The following is an 18357-nucleotide window of genomic DNA, read 5'->3' on the forward strand; positions in this document are numbered from 1 at the left end:
TGGGAAGTGTTCGACTTGTGGTTTTGTGATACGAAATCCAGCATATCTATCTTGTTTGCTGTGTCATAATAATAATAATAATAATCTCCCTCTGGGAGATGGTGGTGGGATATAAATAAAGTATTATTATTATTATTATTATTATTATTATTATTATTATTATTATTCATAAGTCCGTAGACATCTCCTAGGTCATGTGGCCATGGGCATGACTGTTACCTTCCTGCTGAAGCAGTACCTATTGATCTACTCACGTTTGTATGTTTTCGTTTTGCTAGGTTGGCAGAAGCTGGGGCTAACAGCGGGAGCTCATCCCGCTCCCCGGATTCGAACCGCCAACCTTTAGGACAGCGAGTTCAAAACCTCGGCAGGTTCACTATCTGCTAATAATGAAACTACGAGTCCCCGTTGGATCCCTGTTGCAGTATTATTGTTGGATCATACAAAACCAAGATTTAGGCATTTGTCGGATCTGTTTAAATGATTCAGCAGGTTAGCTTGTTCTATGGTCTTATTGTATTGTCTTGCTAGACATTGATTCATATGGTATCTTATTCACGCCTTCCCCAACCTGGGATCCTCAACGTCCTTACAAGTGTGTGTGTTTATTTCTCAAGGCTGACGCAAACAGACGTTTTAATGTGGTTGTTTGTTTCACGCCTCTTGTTTCCTTGAGTGAAGTTGCAAGTGCCTCGGCACATGAAAAAGCGGTTGAGCTCGGCACAATCGTTTGACACATCAAGGCAAGGCCTTTAAAAGGAGGAAATCAGCAACAGGAAGCCTTTGGGCCCAAATTAGCCCTGTGATGGGGATGATAATGATGAGGATGATGAAATATTCTGTCTGTTTTGTCTTCCCAGCAGCTGTGCAATTGGGTTTGGAAACAAGTGGCTCAAAAGCGTACAAACTGCAAGATCAAATCAAGTAGTTGAAATAATTATCCTCGCATCTCAAAAAGCAATGCTTCCCGACCTTTGATCCTCCAGATGTTTTGGACTTCAGTTCCCAGAAGCCCCAGCCAGTTTCCCAGCTGTCAGGAATTGTTGCAATTGTTTATTATTTATTTATGTCTTTATTTACTACATTTATATCCACCCTTCTCACCCCGAAGACGACTCGGCACAGCTTACATATCATATGTACGTACAATCTATATATATAAAAGAGTGATGGCATCACGGCAGCGGACAAAACAACAAAAGTTAACACCCCACAACCTCAAAAATTGACATCACAACCCCTCATCCGTGCCTCTAGGTTGATACAACAAAAAGAAAAGAAAAATAAAGTCCTAATTAGAGGGAGAGGAATAATTGATTTTATTCAATTGCTGCCAGTTAGGCTAAGCTCCGCTCACTTGGTCTCCTAGCAACCCACTCAGCCCAGGGGACCCTTTACCTTAACTACCACCAATTCCTCAATACTTTATTTCCAATACCACCATACTTCGCCACAGCAATGCGTGGCCGGGCACAGCTAGTATATTATATTATTAGCATAGCACAATATTAGCATTATATATTACTATATTGTACCATACCACTATTATAATAATACAATAAAATTATTTATTTATTTATTTATTATTTATTACAATACTTATATCCTGCCCTTCTCACCCATAGGGGACTCAAGGCAGCTTACACTAAATTAATTATATATTATATATTACATATAATATTACTAATAATACGGTAATATTACTAGTAATATTATATGTAATATATCTGATTAATATTATTAAATTTTATTATTATTAGTATCATGTTGTATTACATTATAATATTATCAATATTATATGTATATACAATATATCATGTTACTATATATTATTGTATTTTACATACAATATACTACATATATATATATTATATATTATATTACAGTAGAGTCTCACTTATCCAACATTCTGGATTATCCAATGCATTTTTGTAGTCAATGTTTTCAATACATCGTCATATTTTGGTGCTAAATTCATAAATACAGTAATTACTACTGCGTATAGAACTACTTTTTCTGTCAAATTTGTTGTATAACATGATGTTTTGATGCTTAATTTGTTAAACCATAACCTAATTTGATGTGTAACAGGCTTTTCCTTAATGCCTCCTTATTATCCAACATATTTGCTTATCCAACGTTCTGCCGGCCCGTTTACGTTGGATAAGTGAGACTCTACTGTATTATATTATTAGCATAGCACAATACTGGCAACAAATGACCATATTGTACTATATCTATATATTGTAATATTATTAATAATATGTCATGTAAAATATATAATATATAATTAATATTATTATATTGTATTATTAATATTATATTGTATTACAAAATAATATATATACAGTAGAGTCTCACTTATCCAACATAAACGGGCTGGCAGAATGTTGGATAAGTGAATATCTTGGATAATAAGGAGGGATTAAGGAAAAGTCTATTACACATCAAATTAGATTATGATTTTACAAATTAAGCACCAAAACATCATTTACGAATTTAGCACCAAAATATCACGATGTATTGAAAACATTGACTATAACAATGCATTGGATAATCCAAAACGTTGGATAAGCGAGTGTTGGATAAGTGAGACTCTACTGTATTGTATGTAAATTCAGGGATGAGAAGGGGTGAGAAGGGCGGGATATAAATGTATTAAATAAATAAATAATCATATATGTATGTAAAATTAGCATAGCATGTTGCTATGGCACAGGAGACAAGATGGAAACATACAGACATATTTTCACTTTTATTATGTTTATAGGTTTAAATAAGCTACTGGAAAGGAGAGAGAGTCTACTGTAGGCAGGGATAGAAGATTTAACCTTACTTTTCTCAATTAAAATTGTTTTTCCATCTTCCTCAAATTGCTACAATTTATAGAAAAATATCCATAATAACGACATATAAGGGTCAACAGCAAAACAAAGGGTACAGGGGATGTGCAGGGAACGAACAGAAAGCAGACCACAATTTCTGAGTTTCCGATTTGTGTTTCTTCTCGTAAGGATGCTCGGTGATTGTCTCGAAGGGATTCGACTGCTGGAGAGGGTCAGCTGGGACGGGGAGCAGGGACGTTCTTCGGAATCAGGTCCGCGTGGTCCATACAAAAGAAATAGAGCCATCTTCATTCTGACACAAGCTACCTTTCTTCACTTTGGGACAAACCCGGCGGGGCAAGTTCACCTTTCTTTTTAATCGAAGCACTTTCCGTCGATTGGCCGTCAGGAACGGCCATGCTGGTCTCCAACACAGAGGCCAGCAGACCGTCCTGATACTGCGTCCGTGTGATCTGTGTTAGCAAGAAAACGCACCTTCAGAGAAATACACAGGGCCGGCCCAAAGTAATTTTCAAGTGTAGGCGAACAGAATTTTGGTGCCCCCCCCCCAAAAAAATTACTAAAAAATAAAAGCATTGGATAAGCGTAAAATGTTGCATAATAAGGAGGGATTAAGGAAAAGCCTAAATAAAGAACAACACTCTGAAAACAGGGGAAATCCAGACAGGAAACAATCAGGGCCAGCTAACACCTCCCAACCAAGGATGCCTCCAGGGAGGAAGCAGCCAGGCTTTGAATCTGCAAGGCCATTAAGAAACAATTGAAAACCTGGATGTTTGGGCTGGCCTTTGGAGAGACAGCTATTGGATGACCAGCCTCATTATACAGTAGAATCTCACTTATCCAACATAAACGGGCCGGCAGAATGTTGGATAAGCGAATATCTTGGATAATAAGGAGGGATTAAGGATAAGCCTATTAAACATCAAATTAAGTTATGATTTTACAAATTAAGCACCAAAACATCATGTTAGACAACAAATTTGGCAGAAAAAGTAGTTCAATACACAGTAATGCTTTGTAGTAATTACTGTATTTATGAATTTAGCACCAAAATATCACGATATATTGAAAGCATTGACTACAAAAATGCGTTGGATAATCCAGAATGTTGGATAAGCGAGTGTTGGATAAGTGAGACTCTACTGTAATTCTATTCTGAATGTTATTAGGTTCCTTTCACTGGGATATTTTAATCTAATGATTTTATCTTATATTGTTGCTATAGTCCCCCCACCTTTGAAGCTGACTGAATTGCATTGGTGGTTGTTTGATATTATTACTATTGATGTTATTACTGTTGTATAAACCTTTGTTTTAACTTCTGTTTTATCATCTTCTTGTGTTTTAAACTGTGTGTATTGTTTATGTATTTGCGCTGTTATTTTTGTAACATTGTGAGCCGCCCCCCAAGTCCCCACGGGGAGATGATGGTGGGGTATAAATAAAGTTTTTATTATTATTATTATTATTATTATTATTATTATTATTATTATTAATCAAGCTGGCCAATTGCAACATTCACACTAGACTCAAACAGACAAGAGCTCTTTCTCCCACCCTGGACTTTGCACAGATATATAAACCCCACTTACCTAGCTTCTAACAGAACTCAGAACTTCTGAGGATGTGGGTGAAACATCAGGAGAGAATGCTTTATGTATATTTTATGCATTTGGCATGTCTTTGTCCCTAACAGTTCAAAGAGATATCTAGGTATATCGGTTTAACAACTGAGAAACCTTATTGCCTTGCACGAATGCCATTTTCTCCAAAAGGTTGTAGCATCGTTTTCTCAAAAGGTTATGACTTCTAACAAGGTCATGCCTTTCCAATGACCATGGAAAGGATTACGGAGATTTCCATTTTCCCAAAAATAGAAGTCTCACCTTGATATATAGGAGGTCAGTGAGGGCGCGGACTGTGAAGTCGGCCATATACTGCAAGTGGGTGCTGGGCAGAACTTGGTTGCTGCTGCCAGAACTGCTGAAGCCATGCGCCATGTGCTCAAAGCTGGAACGGTTTATATTGCACGTGCGGACTCCAGAACTAGTATCTAAAGGGATGCAGAGGAAACAACGAGGCAGGAATTGAAAACTCAACCTCTTCCCACCTGGGCTCCTGCCATTCCCCTTTCTTTTCATTGAAGAGCCGGCATTGACCGTAGACACCTCCAAGGTCATGTGGCTGGCATGACTGCATGGAGCGCCATAACCTTCCTGCCATAACCTTCCTGCCGGAGCGGTACCTATTGATCTACTCACATTTGCATTTTTTCGAACTGCTAGTTTGGCAGGAGCTGGGGCTAACATCAGGTGCTCACTTTGCCCACCAGATTCGAACCTGCAACCTTTCGATCCGCAAGTTCCGCAGCTCAGTGCTCTAACGTGCTGCACCAGCTAGTTAGTAGCCAGCAGCAATAAATCACTACTGACCGAGAGGTCATGAGTTCGAAGCCCAGGTCGGCTTAAGCCCCTGACCATTAAATAGCCCAGCTTGCTGTTTACCTAAGCAGCCCGAAAAACAGTTGCATCTGTCAAGTATGAAATTTAGGTACGCTTTATGCAGGGAGGCTAATTTAACTAATTTACAACACCATAAAACTGCCAGCAGCACGTGGAAAGGAATAAGGAATTACTCCTATCAAGGACTCGGTGTCACTCGTGGATGATAAAGCAACAGCTCCCCCTGTGGCTGAAATCGAGCATAAACTCATGAAGCTGGAAATGTTAAATTGCCTCTGTGTGTGTCTATACTGTATGTTGTTTGTCTGAATGGCATTGAGTGTTTGCCATATATATGTTCATTGTGATCCGCCCTGAGTCCCCTTCGGGCTGAGAATATAAACACTGTAAATAAATAAATAATAAATAATATCCTAACTCGCTGCCCATCTAAGCAACTTGAAAGACAGTTGCATCTGTTGAGTAGGAAATGTTATTTATTTATATGTATTAGCGGCATTTATATCCCATCCTTCTCACCCTGAAGGGCAGTTTACAAATTATACATACATATAATGAATTATATTATTAGTATAGCATGATATAAGCATTATATATTATTATTGTACTATACGACTATATTGGAATATTATTAGTAATATTGCATGTAATATAAATATACAATTATAATAGTGTGTTGTTGTTATTATTACATTGTATTTCTTCATAATATTATCATTATTATTATAATTCTAGGTACTGCTTTATGCGAGGAGGCTAATTTAACTAATTTAAGACACCATAAAAATGCCAGCAGGGTGCGGAAAGGAATGAGAAAGTACTACCATCAAGGACTCGGTGTCACAAGTGTGCAATGAAGCGGAAGCTCCCCCGGTGGCCGGAATCGAGAATACTCTTATGAAGCCGGAAGCTGGGAAATGTTAAATTGCCTCTGTTGTCTGTCTATATATGTTGTGAGTCTAATAATGGCATTGAACGTTGGCTATGTACATGTGCATTGTAATCCGCCCTGAGTGAGAAGGAAAGGTGGAATATAAATACTGTCAATAAATAAATAAGGACTCAATGCTACGGAAACTATAGAAGTGTAGTTTCGAGAAGCACTTGCACTCTTTGGCAGAGGAAGGAAAAGGCTTTGTGAAACTACAACTCCTTGAGTCATATCACTCAAAGTGGTGTCAAGATGCATTAAATTTACAGTGTAGGTCGCCCAACTCGTTCCAAAGCAACCATTTATGAAAAATCTGGACTATGTGTTGTCGAAGGATTTCATGGCCAGGATCACAGGGTTGTTGTATATTTTTCGGGCTGTATGGCCATGTTCCGGAAGCATTCTCTCCTGACGTTTCGCCCACATCTACAGCAGGCATAGATCACAACCTCTGAGGATGCCTGCCATAGATGTGGGTGAAACGTCAGGAGAGAATATGTCTGGAACATGGCGATACAGCCCGAAAAAACATACAACAAAATCTGGACTATTTGCAAACTGTCTCCAAAGTAAACCACTAGATGGCGCCCTGAATCAACATGTGATTTGAAAAAACTTTGGGGAAAAAATAAGTACAGTAGAGTCTCACTTATCCAACACTCGCTTATCCAACATTCTGGATTATCCAACGCATTTTTGGAGTCAATGTTTTCAATATATCGTGATATTTTGGTGCTAAATTCATAAATACAGTAATTACTACAAAGCATTACTGTGTATTGAACTACTTTTTCTACCAAATTTGTTGTCTAACATGATGTTTTGGTGCTTAATTTGTAAAATCATAACCTAATTTGATGTTTAATAGGCTTTTCCTTAATCCCTCCTTATTATCCAAGATATTTGCTTATCCAAGCTTCTGCCAGCCCGTTTATGTTGGATAAGTGAGACTCTACTGTATAATCAATAGAGATGTGCACAATTTTTTCCCCTTTGTTTCCTTCATGCTATCATTTCGTTTCGACCGTTTGTCGATGACTGTGCGGCTTTCATTTTCGTGTCGCCTCGTTTCCTACGAAAATGATGTCATTCGTTTTGTGCAGACTAACGGTCGAAACGAAACGATTGCACGAAGGAAACGAAGGAAAAAATTCCTTGCACATCTCTATCGGTCACTATTTACAATGACAGCTATCTACACTGTTTTGTTTTTTCGTGTCAGGAGCAACTTGCGTTATCTACACTGTTATAAAGTGCAGTTCAATGCCATTAAATTGCATTGTGAAGTTGCATTATATCACAGTGTAGACGGGACTTAGGTCAGATGTGGTTTGAAGGAAAGAGGTTGGGTATATCTTACCTTTTGGAGGCAAGGGACCCAAGGCCATGACCCCGTAATAGGAGAAGGGTCCGTTTTCGAACCTCATGTTTTCCTTGCAAGCCTCGACTTCCACTTTCCCCTGTAACGCAGTGGAAACTTGGTAAATGGACGAAGAAGGCATTAATTTTCGATGAGCACATTAATTATAGGTCATTTCATGATTTAAGTGCAATAATACATTATTCACGAATGGCTTGTAAATTTCAATATTTGGAATCTGTAGTAAAGGTAAAGGTTTTCCACTGATGTTAAGTCCAGTTGTGTCCAATTCTGGGGGTTGGTGCTTATCTCAATTTCTAAGCCGAAGAACCGGCATTGTCCATAGACACCTCCAAGGTCATGTGGCCACTGGCATGACTGCATGGAATGCCATTACCTTCCCGCCGGAGCAGTACCTATTGGTCTACTCACATTTGCAAGTCCATAGACACCTCCAAGGTCATGTAGCCACTGGCATGACTGCATGAAGCACCGTTACCTTCCCACCGGAGCCGTACCTATTGATCTACTCACATTGGCATGTTTCGAACTGCTAGGTTGGCAGAAGCTGGGGCTAACAGTAGGTACTCACTCTGCCCACCAGATTCGAACCTGCAACCTTTCGGTCCGCAAGTTCAGCAGCTCAATGCTCTAACAGTGCACGAATATAAGATGATCCGAATATAAGCCGAGACATCTAATTTTACCACAAAAAAACTGGGAAATCATTGACTCAAGTATAAGCCAAGGGTGGGAAATTTCAGAAATAAAAATAGAAGTCCAGAATACCTGGAAGCCAGAGTTTGCGTCCTTGGCTCTTTGTTTGCTGATTGTCAGAAAGCATGGAGTTCAGGGAACGAAACCAATACCTGCAAGATGAGGATGAAGTAGTCGGCGATCTTATTCCTTTGGTAGAGGTAGTGGTGGGGGGCTTCCTTGTTCTCTTCGTCAAACTTCAGCTCACAGATGACGTCTCGGTGTTTCAGGAGGCACAGCAGGCACTTCTCAGTCATGATGTTCGGGTGGAACCATTGCACCTCTGTGTCCATTTGAAGAAACAACAGCCACAGAAACAAGATATGTTGTATGTCTAATAATGGCATTGAATGTTTGCCATGTACAGTAGAGTCTCACTTATCCAACTATACTATACGACTATATTGCAATATTATTAGTAATATTAAATGTAATATAAGTATACAATTATAATAGTGTATTATTATTATTAAATTGTATGGCATCATAATATTATTATCAATATTATATGTATATACAATATATTATAATATTACTATAGTATAATATGAGTACAGTATATGTGCATTGTAATCCATCCTGAATGAGAAGGCCGGAAGATAAATACTGTAATTTATTATTTATTTGCTTGTGTTTGTTTATTTACAGTAACAAAAATGGATTATATCTAATTATAGGGATATTTTACTCTGAAATAAAAAAGATGACATTTCTGCTGAAACATTGCACATTTTTATAGGCCATCGTTGTGGTGTCCCCTTGTGCTGTTTGCACCCCTCTAGAATACCCCCACCTGACATTCAGACATGACGTTTGGCTTCATCCATCTCCCCACCAGTCGCGGTGCCACATGAAACAGACGCCCTTCTCGTGCTGGGTGACGGCAACCACCTCGCGATAAGTACCTAGGCCAGGAATTCTTTGGCAACCCGGGGGCTCCTACCTGTGGAGAGGAAGCGGTGGGCGGCCAGGAGGAGCTGCGGGGAGATCTTGGCTTCATTGCCGACGGCCCTGAAGGCGGAGAAGTCCCACCGCCGTGCACTGTTGGGTCTTCTTTTGCTGGGGTTCTCGGCTGCAAAGGAGGAAGGCGAAGGAAAGGCTATTCCTTCAGGTGAGAACCAACCCTTACTGTCTTCCACAGAGCAGGCCCAAGGTAATTTTCAAGTGTAGGCGAACAGAATTTTGGTGCCCCCCCCCTCCCCAAAACCAATCACTGAAAAATAAAAGTGCTGGATAAGCGAAAATGTTGGAAAATAAGGAGGGATTAAGGAAAAGCCTAAATAAAGAATAACACTCTGAAAACAGGGGAAATCCAGACAGGAAACAATCAGGGCCAGCTAACACGGACAAAAAATAAAATAAAATATATTGTATATTCACAACCTTTAGGAAATAATATCCTCTGATGGCGCAGCATGTTAAAGCGCTAAACTGGCTCGGGCTGTGGCGCAGGCTGAAGAGCAGCTGCAATGAATCACTGCAATGAATCACTCTGACCAGGAGGTCATGAGTTCGAGGCCCGCTCGGAGCCACGTTTGTCTTGTCTTTGTTCTATGTTAAAAGGCATTGAATGTTTGCCTATATGTGTAATGTGATCCGCCCTGAGTCCCCTTCAGGGTGAGAAGGGCGGAATATAAATGCTGTAAATAAAAGTAAATAAATAAATAAACTGCTGAACTACTGGACCAAAAGTTCGCAGGTTTGAATTGGAGGAGCGGAGAGAGCCCTCACTGTTAGCCCCAGCTTCTACCAACCCTAAAGTTCAAAAACATGCAAATGAGAGTAGATGAATAGGTACTGCTCTGGCGGAAAGGTAACGGCGCTCCTTGCAGTCATTCCACATGACCTTGGAGGTGTCTACGGACAACGCCGGCTCTTTGGTTTAGAAATGGAGATGAGCATCAACCCCCAGAGTCAGACATGACTGGACTTAATGTCAGGGGGAGACCTTTACCCTTTATCTTAACTACCACCAATTCCTCAATACTTTATTTCCCATACCACCAGACTTCGCCACAGCAACGCGTGGCCGAGCACAGCTAGTGACATTATATGGCAATAGAAGGGCCTCTGCCTCTCCCACATATCCAGGGAGAGGGGAGGAAATGAGGGTTTAACGTTACCGGAGATGTCAGATTCATCCAGGATTTCGGACTTGATGATCTCCTCGATGATATCCTCCAGCGTCACCACACCTATCACTTCGTGCTCGCCTTCGATATTGGTCGCCTTGTGGACAATGGCCAGGTGGGATTTACCTGTGAGACAGAGTTTAGCTATATCACTATTAGGCATGTCCGATCGATGAAAAAAATGTTTCAATTCTCGTTTCTAAAGTAGGGGGCGCTGGCGCTTCGATATAGAAAGTATTTCCGATTTTTTTACCCAATTTTTTTTGATATTTCTGAAAATTCGTAATGATTCTAAATGTTTCTAAAATGACAGACGCGCATGCGCAATCGCCCAAAAAAAGAAACCCCGGGGGGGGGGGCTTTTACAGGGCTCTCCCGCCCTCATTTCTTAAACAATTCACATCGAATTTGCAATGCCCTTGTAAGTTGTGCAAAGATACTTTGAAAACTAGAAATTCCCTTGCTATATTTGTAAGCAAGAAGAACACTGGAAATCGAAAAAAAAATTTGGGGGGAAAAATTAACGAAACATTAAGAGACAATTAGAGAATGGGCCAACAATGGTTCGAATTACATTGCTGGTTGCGCTGTGAGACAATGTCTCGGAATGCGTATCAAAAAGCGAGAACAATCCAAAATAATTCCAATATACGATTCAAAACAATTTTTTGGACATGTCTAATTACTATGGCCAGGGTCTCATCAAATGATATCTTAAATAATTTTTAATGAAATACTTTTTAAATTTTTGTTAAGGCTTTAAGCACAACCCAAGGAATTACTGTATAGGATTTTTGGCAAGTAACTTTTACAAGCTCTGAGCCTTTTAAACTCCCCTGAAACACCCTTCTAGGGCTATCGCTCACTCTGTACGAACATCAGTCCTTTAATAATCAGTCCTAGATTATTAAATATTTATTTCTGTATTTATTTATATGCTACATTGATACCCCGCCCTCTCTCACCGCAAAGGGGACTCAGAGCGGCTTACATGAACATACAATATATTATATCATTAGCATATCACAATATTAGCATTATATATACTATATTGTACTATACCACTATACTGTAATATTATTAGTAATATTATGTTTAATATATAATTAATACTATCATATTGTATTATTATTAGTATTATATTGCATGACATTATAATAGTAGTATCAATATTATATGTATATACAATATATTATATTACTACCATAGCACAATCTATTTATATAAAAAGCTTCTGGCATTTTTACAAGGGGGAAACCTTAGGCCATCTGAGGCTACCCCCAGGGAGAAATCAGCCAGAATTTAAGGCTACAAGGCCATTAGATACAACTCAAGAGGGCCAGTAGATTAAGCCACAGCGAAACGTGGCCGGGCACAGCTAGTATTATTATCTATATATATAAAAAAGTGATGGAATCCTGGCGACCGACAAAACAACAAAACTAAACACCCCACAACCTCAAAAATTGACAGCACAACCCCTCATCCACGCCTCTAGGTTGATACAACAAAAAGAAAAGAAAAATAAAGTCCTAATTAGAGGGAGAGGAATAATTGTTTTTATCCAATTGCTGCCAGTTAGAAGGCTAAGCTCTGTCCACTTGGTCTCCTAGCAACCCACTCAGCCCAGGGGACAGGCAATGTTAGGCCTCACTTAGGCCTCTTCCACACTGCCTATAAAATACAGACACCACCAGACAACGCCACAGCAATGCGTGGCCGGGCACAGCTAGTATAATGTAAGTGTGTAAGCATGTTTTAACAAGCCTTTTTGATACTGTGATATGGCCTAAGGGCTAATCAATAAATTTATTACTACTACTACCATATTATATAGTACTATGTTGTTGTTGGGGGGAGGGGCCCCCAACTGATAGCAAGTCTTGATAGTGTAAACTAATTTGGTTTTCTGTGGGCGAGTAGATGGCGACTACTGGATGGCATATGTTCTGTATCAGAAGCTAGAGCTGATGTGGTCTATCCAATGCAATTGTCTGAACCAGCACCACAAATAACCAAATTGAATCAAAAGTTGACCAAAAATTTATTCGTAACCCTTTTGGTACTAATGTCCTGGTCAAGTAGTCCCTGGTCCAAAAAAGTTGGGAATCACCTCCCTAGATGCAGCCCTTTGTTACCTTTCTTGAACTCTTCAAGCATAGCATCCAGTTTGGTATTGTGGGCGACAAAGTGGACTGGGTGGTTGTAAAACTTAGTGATGGTCTTGAGGGGGGTATTGTCGTCCGGGTCCACAAAGGCCAGATCCTTGACGTAGAGCATATCCACAATATTGGTATAATCTCTCTCGTAGACAGGGATGCGGGTGTAGCCGCTCTCCATGATCTCCGTCATGGTGTTGAAGTCCAAGACGGCCGCGCTGCTGATCAAGAAGCATTCTTCCAAGGGCGTCATGACACCTTCCACGGTCTTAGTCCTCAGCTCAAGGGCTCCTTGGATGATATTCAGCTCCTCCTTCAAGAGGTCGTTGTAGGGCTGCGTCAGTTTCAGCATCTCCATCAGTTTCTCTCGGGTGTATATGGTGCCTATTTCTTTGCCAAGCACCCAGTCCAGGACTTTACTGAGGGGATAAGAGACTGGGAAGGTCAACAACATGAAAAGCTTGGTGAGGACCACCGTGTTGGCCCCTATGGCCAGGCCATGGCGGGAGCAGAGGGCTTGTGGGATGATCTCTCCAAAGACGACGATGGCCGCCGTTGCGATCGAAATGGCCACAATGTTTGTGCCGACGAGAATGTCGGAAATGATCGTCAGAGACGTGTTGACCAAAACATTACCGAGCAGCAGAGAGCACAGCAGGTAATTGCCCTTCCGACGGAGCGGCTCAATACGGGCAGCGTATATTTTCTCGTTGGGCTTGCCGCATTTCTGCACGATGCGCAGCTCCATGGGATCCAGAGCCATCAGGCCCAGGTTGAGCCCGCTGAAGATGCCCGAGAGCGACAAGAGTACGATCATTAAGATGATGATGAGCCAGAGCGGGAGCTCCAGTTTGATGTCCTCCAACACTTGGATGAAGAGATTGTGCCTGTCGACCAGCTGCTGTGGCTGCCCAGAACCCGTATCGAGGCACAAGACGTAGTTCTTGGAGTGGACGTCCCTGCGCAGAGTCCGGACTGCAATGGACAGAATGGCAGACGTTTCCTGGACGTCCCGACTGTATGGTTGCACCACCAAGTCGCTGCTCTTCTCAAGGCAGACGCTATCATTGCTAACGTGGAAATTGGGCTCGGTTGTCGCCAACACGGCAAAATAGACAATCTCCCAAGTGGATTCATGGATGCCATGGCCAAAGATTCGAAGCTGGATGACACTATCTTCAAAGACTTGGATGATGCCTTCAGTTGAGCTTTCAGCTCCTGGCTTGGAACTGCCCTCCAACCTCATGCCGATGATTACCGTATTGTTGTGTTTTGGGTCTCCCTTTCCAGCACTCGCTGGCTGCGAGAAGGCCAAGAGGAGGAAGAAGGACCTCAGCAACATCAGTCCAAAACTGGCCGTCTTATCCCGTCCGCTCAGACAAAGGCTTCATTGTGGCAGAATCTTTGAGCAGCGTGTTGATTCATGACATCCGTGCAGTCACACTTCCATCACATGTCATAAACCCACCTGCAACGTGGACACACCCACCTCATTTGCATGTCACATTCTTACCTGGGACCTATACTACTCCGTCTATAAAATCCTCTCGAAGGAGATCCATGATCAAAGTTCACAACACTCAATGCATGATCACTTGCCTATGGCCCCATCTACGCTGCCATACACGAGTGTAGACCAGCCATAAGCAAACTTGGGCCATCCAGATGTTTTAGACTGCAACTCCCACCATTCCTAACAGCCTCAGGCTCCTTCCTTTTCCTCCTCAGCCACTTAAGCCAGGTGCCAAAGGAATGACCTCATGGGTTCTTGGTAGAGCCTTAGCTTAAATTAATATAATTAAAGGAAAGGGCCTGAGGCTGTTAGGAATGGTGGGAGTTGCAGTTCAAAACACCTGGACGGAGGGCCTACGTTGGCCCATGCCTACTGAACAGGATCAAGAAGCTTCCCATGTAGAGGTCTAGCTTCCCGTGGAATGCCGATGGGTGAAATTCTTGCCATTCCCAGTATAAGAAAGTGAAGTCTCCTATCTATCAGCTCATTATCCTCTCCATCTGGGATTTCATCCTCTGAATTCATTTCGGCCTCTGACCTTGCTTCCCTAGAGAAAGACTTCTCCGCAGCTTAGGGGGAAAAGGAAGGGGCCTGAAGCTGTTAGGAATGGTGGGAGTTGCAGTCCAAAACACCTGGAAGACCCAAGTTGGCCCATGCCTGATCTACCACCCTCTGTTTAACCATCTTTCCAGGGCCCGGCTGTGACACAGCTGGTTAGCAGCCAGCTGCAATAAATCACTACTGACCAAGACGTCACGAGTTCAAAGCCAGCCCGGGTCAGATTGAGCCCCTGACCATTAATAGCCTAGCTTGTCGTTGACCTAAGCAACTTGAAAGACAGTTGCTTCTGTCGAGTAGAAAACTTAGGTATCGCTTTATGTGGGGAGGCTAATTTAACCAATTTACTGTCAGAGTAATTTATCCACAAATCCACATTAACATTTACAACATTACAAAAAACTGTCCAGCAGCATGCGGAAGAATAAGGAAGTACTCCATCAATGACTCAGTGTCACAAGTGGACGATGAAGCGGCAGCTCCCCCTGTGGCCGGGATCGAGCATACCCTCATGACGCCGGAAGCTGGAAAATGTTAAATTGCCTCCGTGTCTGTGTCTGTATATGGTATGTCTAATGGCACTGAATGTTCGCTATGTATATGTACATAGTGATCCGCCTTGAGTCCCCTTTGGGGTGAGAAAGAAGGGCGGAATATAAATACTGTAAATACGTAAATAAATACAATTTCCTGAATCCCAAAGTAGGTGGTACATTGGAGGAAAGCAGACAACGATGTCCATCAAATGCCATGTTGAAAAATCCATGGGGACTCCCAGGGAGAGGAGAGAAAGGCAAGGCAGGTTGGCTCTGTTCGAGCTGCTGCTTTAATCTCATCCAGAGCTCATTGGCCAGAAGCGGAGTCGAAAGGATCATTTTAATAGCGGCTTAGAGGGCTCAGATAAGAGAAGGAACACATTATCTCCCGGAGGGTTTCAATTAATAGCATGAAATGAACAGCTTGGTCTTAAAACTTCCTCTCCTGTCCCCCATCCCACCTCTTGCACAATTATATTTGCAAATCAGCTTTTTTCCTCAATGATGTGGGACGGAAGGGGGTTGCTGAAAGAGGAAAGAAGAAAAGAAATCCACTTTTTTCATTAGAGACGGAAAGTCTCTAATGGCACAATGGGAATATCCTTCCGGTGCCTGATCCTTTTTCTCTCCATTGATATAGCTCCTGATCCAATGCAGTTATGGTCTCTTTAGAATTTCCCAGGAAGCTCAGAAAGAACAAAATTCAAAGGTACTGGGTGGGAATCTCCAGGGCTGAGTTATAGCACAGCTAGTAAATCACCAGCAGTTGTAAGATCTACCAAACGAAACTTGGCCGGTTCGAAGCCCGGTCGGAGTGAGCACTCGACCTCAAGCCCAGCTCACTGTTTATCTAAGCCAGGGGTCCCCAAACTAAGGCCCGGGGGCCACATGCGGCCCATCGAAGCCATTTAACCGGCCCCCACGGCACAAAAGAAGGGGGTTGGTCTAACGACCCAAAGGTTCTCGTCTTCTCTTCCAATTATTATTTTATTGTATGACACAGCAAACAAGATAAACATGCTGGATTTTGTATCACAAAATCACAAGTTGAACACTTCCCAAGTGTCTAGGACTGTGTGATGTATTTTCGGGTGACGCGCTCAGATCCCAGTAGGGTGGCCTTTACTATTATTATTATTATTATTATTATTATTATTATTATTATTATTATTATTATTCTTGACACAACGATGTTGTATGACACAGCAAACAAGATAGACATGCTGGATTTCGTTTCACAAAACTACAAGTCGAACACTTCCCAAGTGTCTAGGACTCTGTGATGTATTTTCGGGTGACGCGCTCAGATCCCAGTAGCCTTTACTATTAGGGTGGCCTTTACTATTATTATTATTATTATTATTATTATTATTATTATTATTATTATTATATTTGAGGCTGGGATGCCATCTGTCAGGGGTGCTTTGCTTGTGCTTTTGGTGCCCAAAGGCAGAAGGGGGCTGGACTCAATGGCCCAAAGGGTCTCTTCCAACCCTCTTTATTGTTGTTGTTGTTGTTGTTATTGCTTGGTGGCCAACTATAGTCTGGCCCTCCAATGGTCCGAAGGATCGTGAACTGGCCCCCTGTTTAAAAAGTTTGGGGACCCCTGATCTAAGCAGTTCAAAAACAGCTTATAAGCTGTAAATAGAGAAATTCGGTACCACAAATTGTGAGGGAGGTATTTTACACCATAAATAACAAGACCAGAAATGCAGTGACCGAGAAGAAGGTAGAAGGGGGAAGTCCTGATGGCTCTTTGTCCCGTGCTGGTCTATGACCGAAATAAACGATTTGATTTGATCTTCGTCATAGAGAATGAAGCAACAGCAACCCCCTGTGACTGAATCTGAGCACAACCGCAACCTCCAAGGCAACAAAAAACTGGACTTCAAGACTACATACCTCCTTCTGTCCTGTCCTGTCTCCAAACGTCATTCAATGTTTGCCATGCATGTGTACTGTGATCTGAGTCTCCTTGGGGAATATAAATAAATTATTATTATTATTATTATTATTATTATTATTATTATTATTATTATTATTATTATTTTATGACACAGCAAACAAGATAAATATGCTGGATTTCGTATCACAAAATCACAAGTCGAACACTTCCCAAGTGTCTAGGACTGTGTGATGTATTTTCGGATGATGCGTGCAGATCCCAGTCGGGTGGCCTTTTGCAGTTGGCAGATCATGATTTTGTCAGTCTATTGTTTCCAAATGCCGGCTGAGATCTTTTGGTACGGCACCCAGTGTGCCCATCACCACCGGGACCACCTGCACTGGTTTCTGCCAGAGTCTTTGGAATTCAATCTTGAGGTCCTGATAGCGGCTGAGTTTTTCCTGTTGTTTTTCGTCAATGCAACTGTCACCTGGGATGGCAATATCAATGATCCAAACCTTTTTCTTTTCCACAACTGTGATGTCTGGTGTGTTGTGTTCCAGAACTTTGTCAGTCTGGATTCGGAAGTTTTGTTGTGCCAGCTGTCAGCTCTAGTTTGTAGTGCGGTTTTCTTGTACTGATTCTTTGTCTGCTGTGTTTTGAGGAGTTTCTGACTTTTGACTTCAATCAAAGCAGGTTCTTCACTTTGCTTGACATCTTCTGCCAGGGCATGTTCTTCTTCTTTAACTGCTTGTTTGACTTGTAAGAATCCTCTGCCCCCTGATCTTCTAGGCAGATATAGCCGGTCAATATTACTGCGAGGGTGCAGTGCATGAATGGTCATGAGTTTTCTTGTTTTTCTGTCCAAATTGTCCATTTCCACTTGTTTCCAGTTTATTATTATTATTATTATTATTATTATTATTATTATTATTATTATTATTATTATTATTACTCAAGGGCAAGGGAGGGAAAATTCAAACTTGGACAATGTTACAAAACTGGTCACACAACAGTATATCCTTGATGCTTGTTCTTTTGGGTAGGAGCCCACATGCATCCAATAATAGTAATAATAATAATAATAATAATAATAATAATAATAATAATAATAATAATAATAATAATACTTGATTTGTATTCCGCCCTATCTCCCTGAGGGAACTCAGGGCGGATTCCAACATACAATGGCAAACATTCAATGCCTCCATATACA

General features: G+C 41.4%; 1 protein-coding gene across 1 annotated transcript; it reads right to left on the reverse strand.

Annotated features, from left to right (window-relative positions):
- Nucleotides 1-2740: 2740 nt before the first annotated feature.
- On the reverse strand, nt 2741-16387 carry LOC100554643 (metal transporter CNNM4). Its single transcript, XM_008120676.3, has 7 exons — nt 12629-16387; nt 10482-10616; nt 9302-9430; nt 8472-8641; nt 7603-7702; nt 4736-4902; nt 2741-3298 (listed from the first exon to the last, which is right to left on the reverse strand). The coding sequence occupies exons 1-7, from the start codon at nt 13989-13991 to the stop codon at nt 3149-3151; spliced, it is 2214 nt and encodes a 737-aa protein (XP_008118883.2). The 5' UTR covers nt 13992-16387; the 3' UTR covers nt 2741-3148.
- Nucleotides 16388-18357: the final 1970 nt, after the last annotated feature.

This window comes from Anolis carolinensis, unplaced genomic scaffold (assembly GCF_035594765.1).
Source record: "Anolis carolinensis isolate JA03-04 unplaced genomic scaffold, rAnoCar3.1.pri scaffold_10, whole genome shotgun sequence".
Classification (NCBI taxonomy): domain Eukaryota; kingdom Metazoa; phylum Chordata; class Lepidosauria; order Squamata; family Dactyloidae; genus Anolis; species Anolis carolinensis.

What these genes read in the sequence shown, in the direction of transcription:
- LOC100554643 (XM_008120676.3), bottom strand. Translation starts at nt 13,991, where the DNA reads ATGTTGCTGAGGTCCTTCTTCCTCCTCTTGGCCTTCTCGCAGCCAGCG. An exon ending in GCTTGAAGAGTTCAAGAAAG is followed by an intron (nt 10,617 to 12,628) that starts GTAACAAAGGGC and finishes TCTGTCTCACAG; the next exon opens with GTAAATCCCACCTGGCCATT. An exon ending in CCACCGCTTCCTCTCCACAG is followed by an intron (nt 8,642 to 9,301) that starts GTAGGAGCCCCC and finishes AAATGGACACAG; the next exon opens with AGGTGCAATGGTTCCACCCG.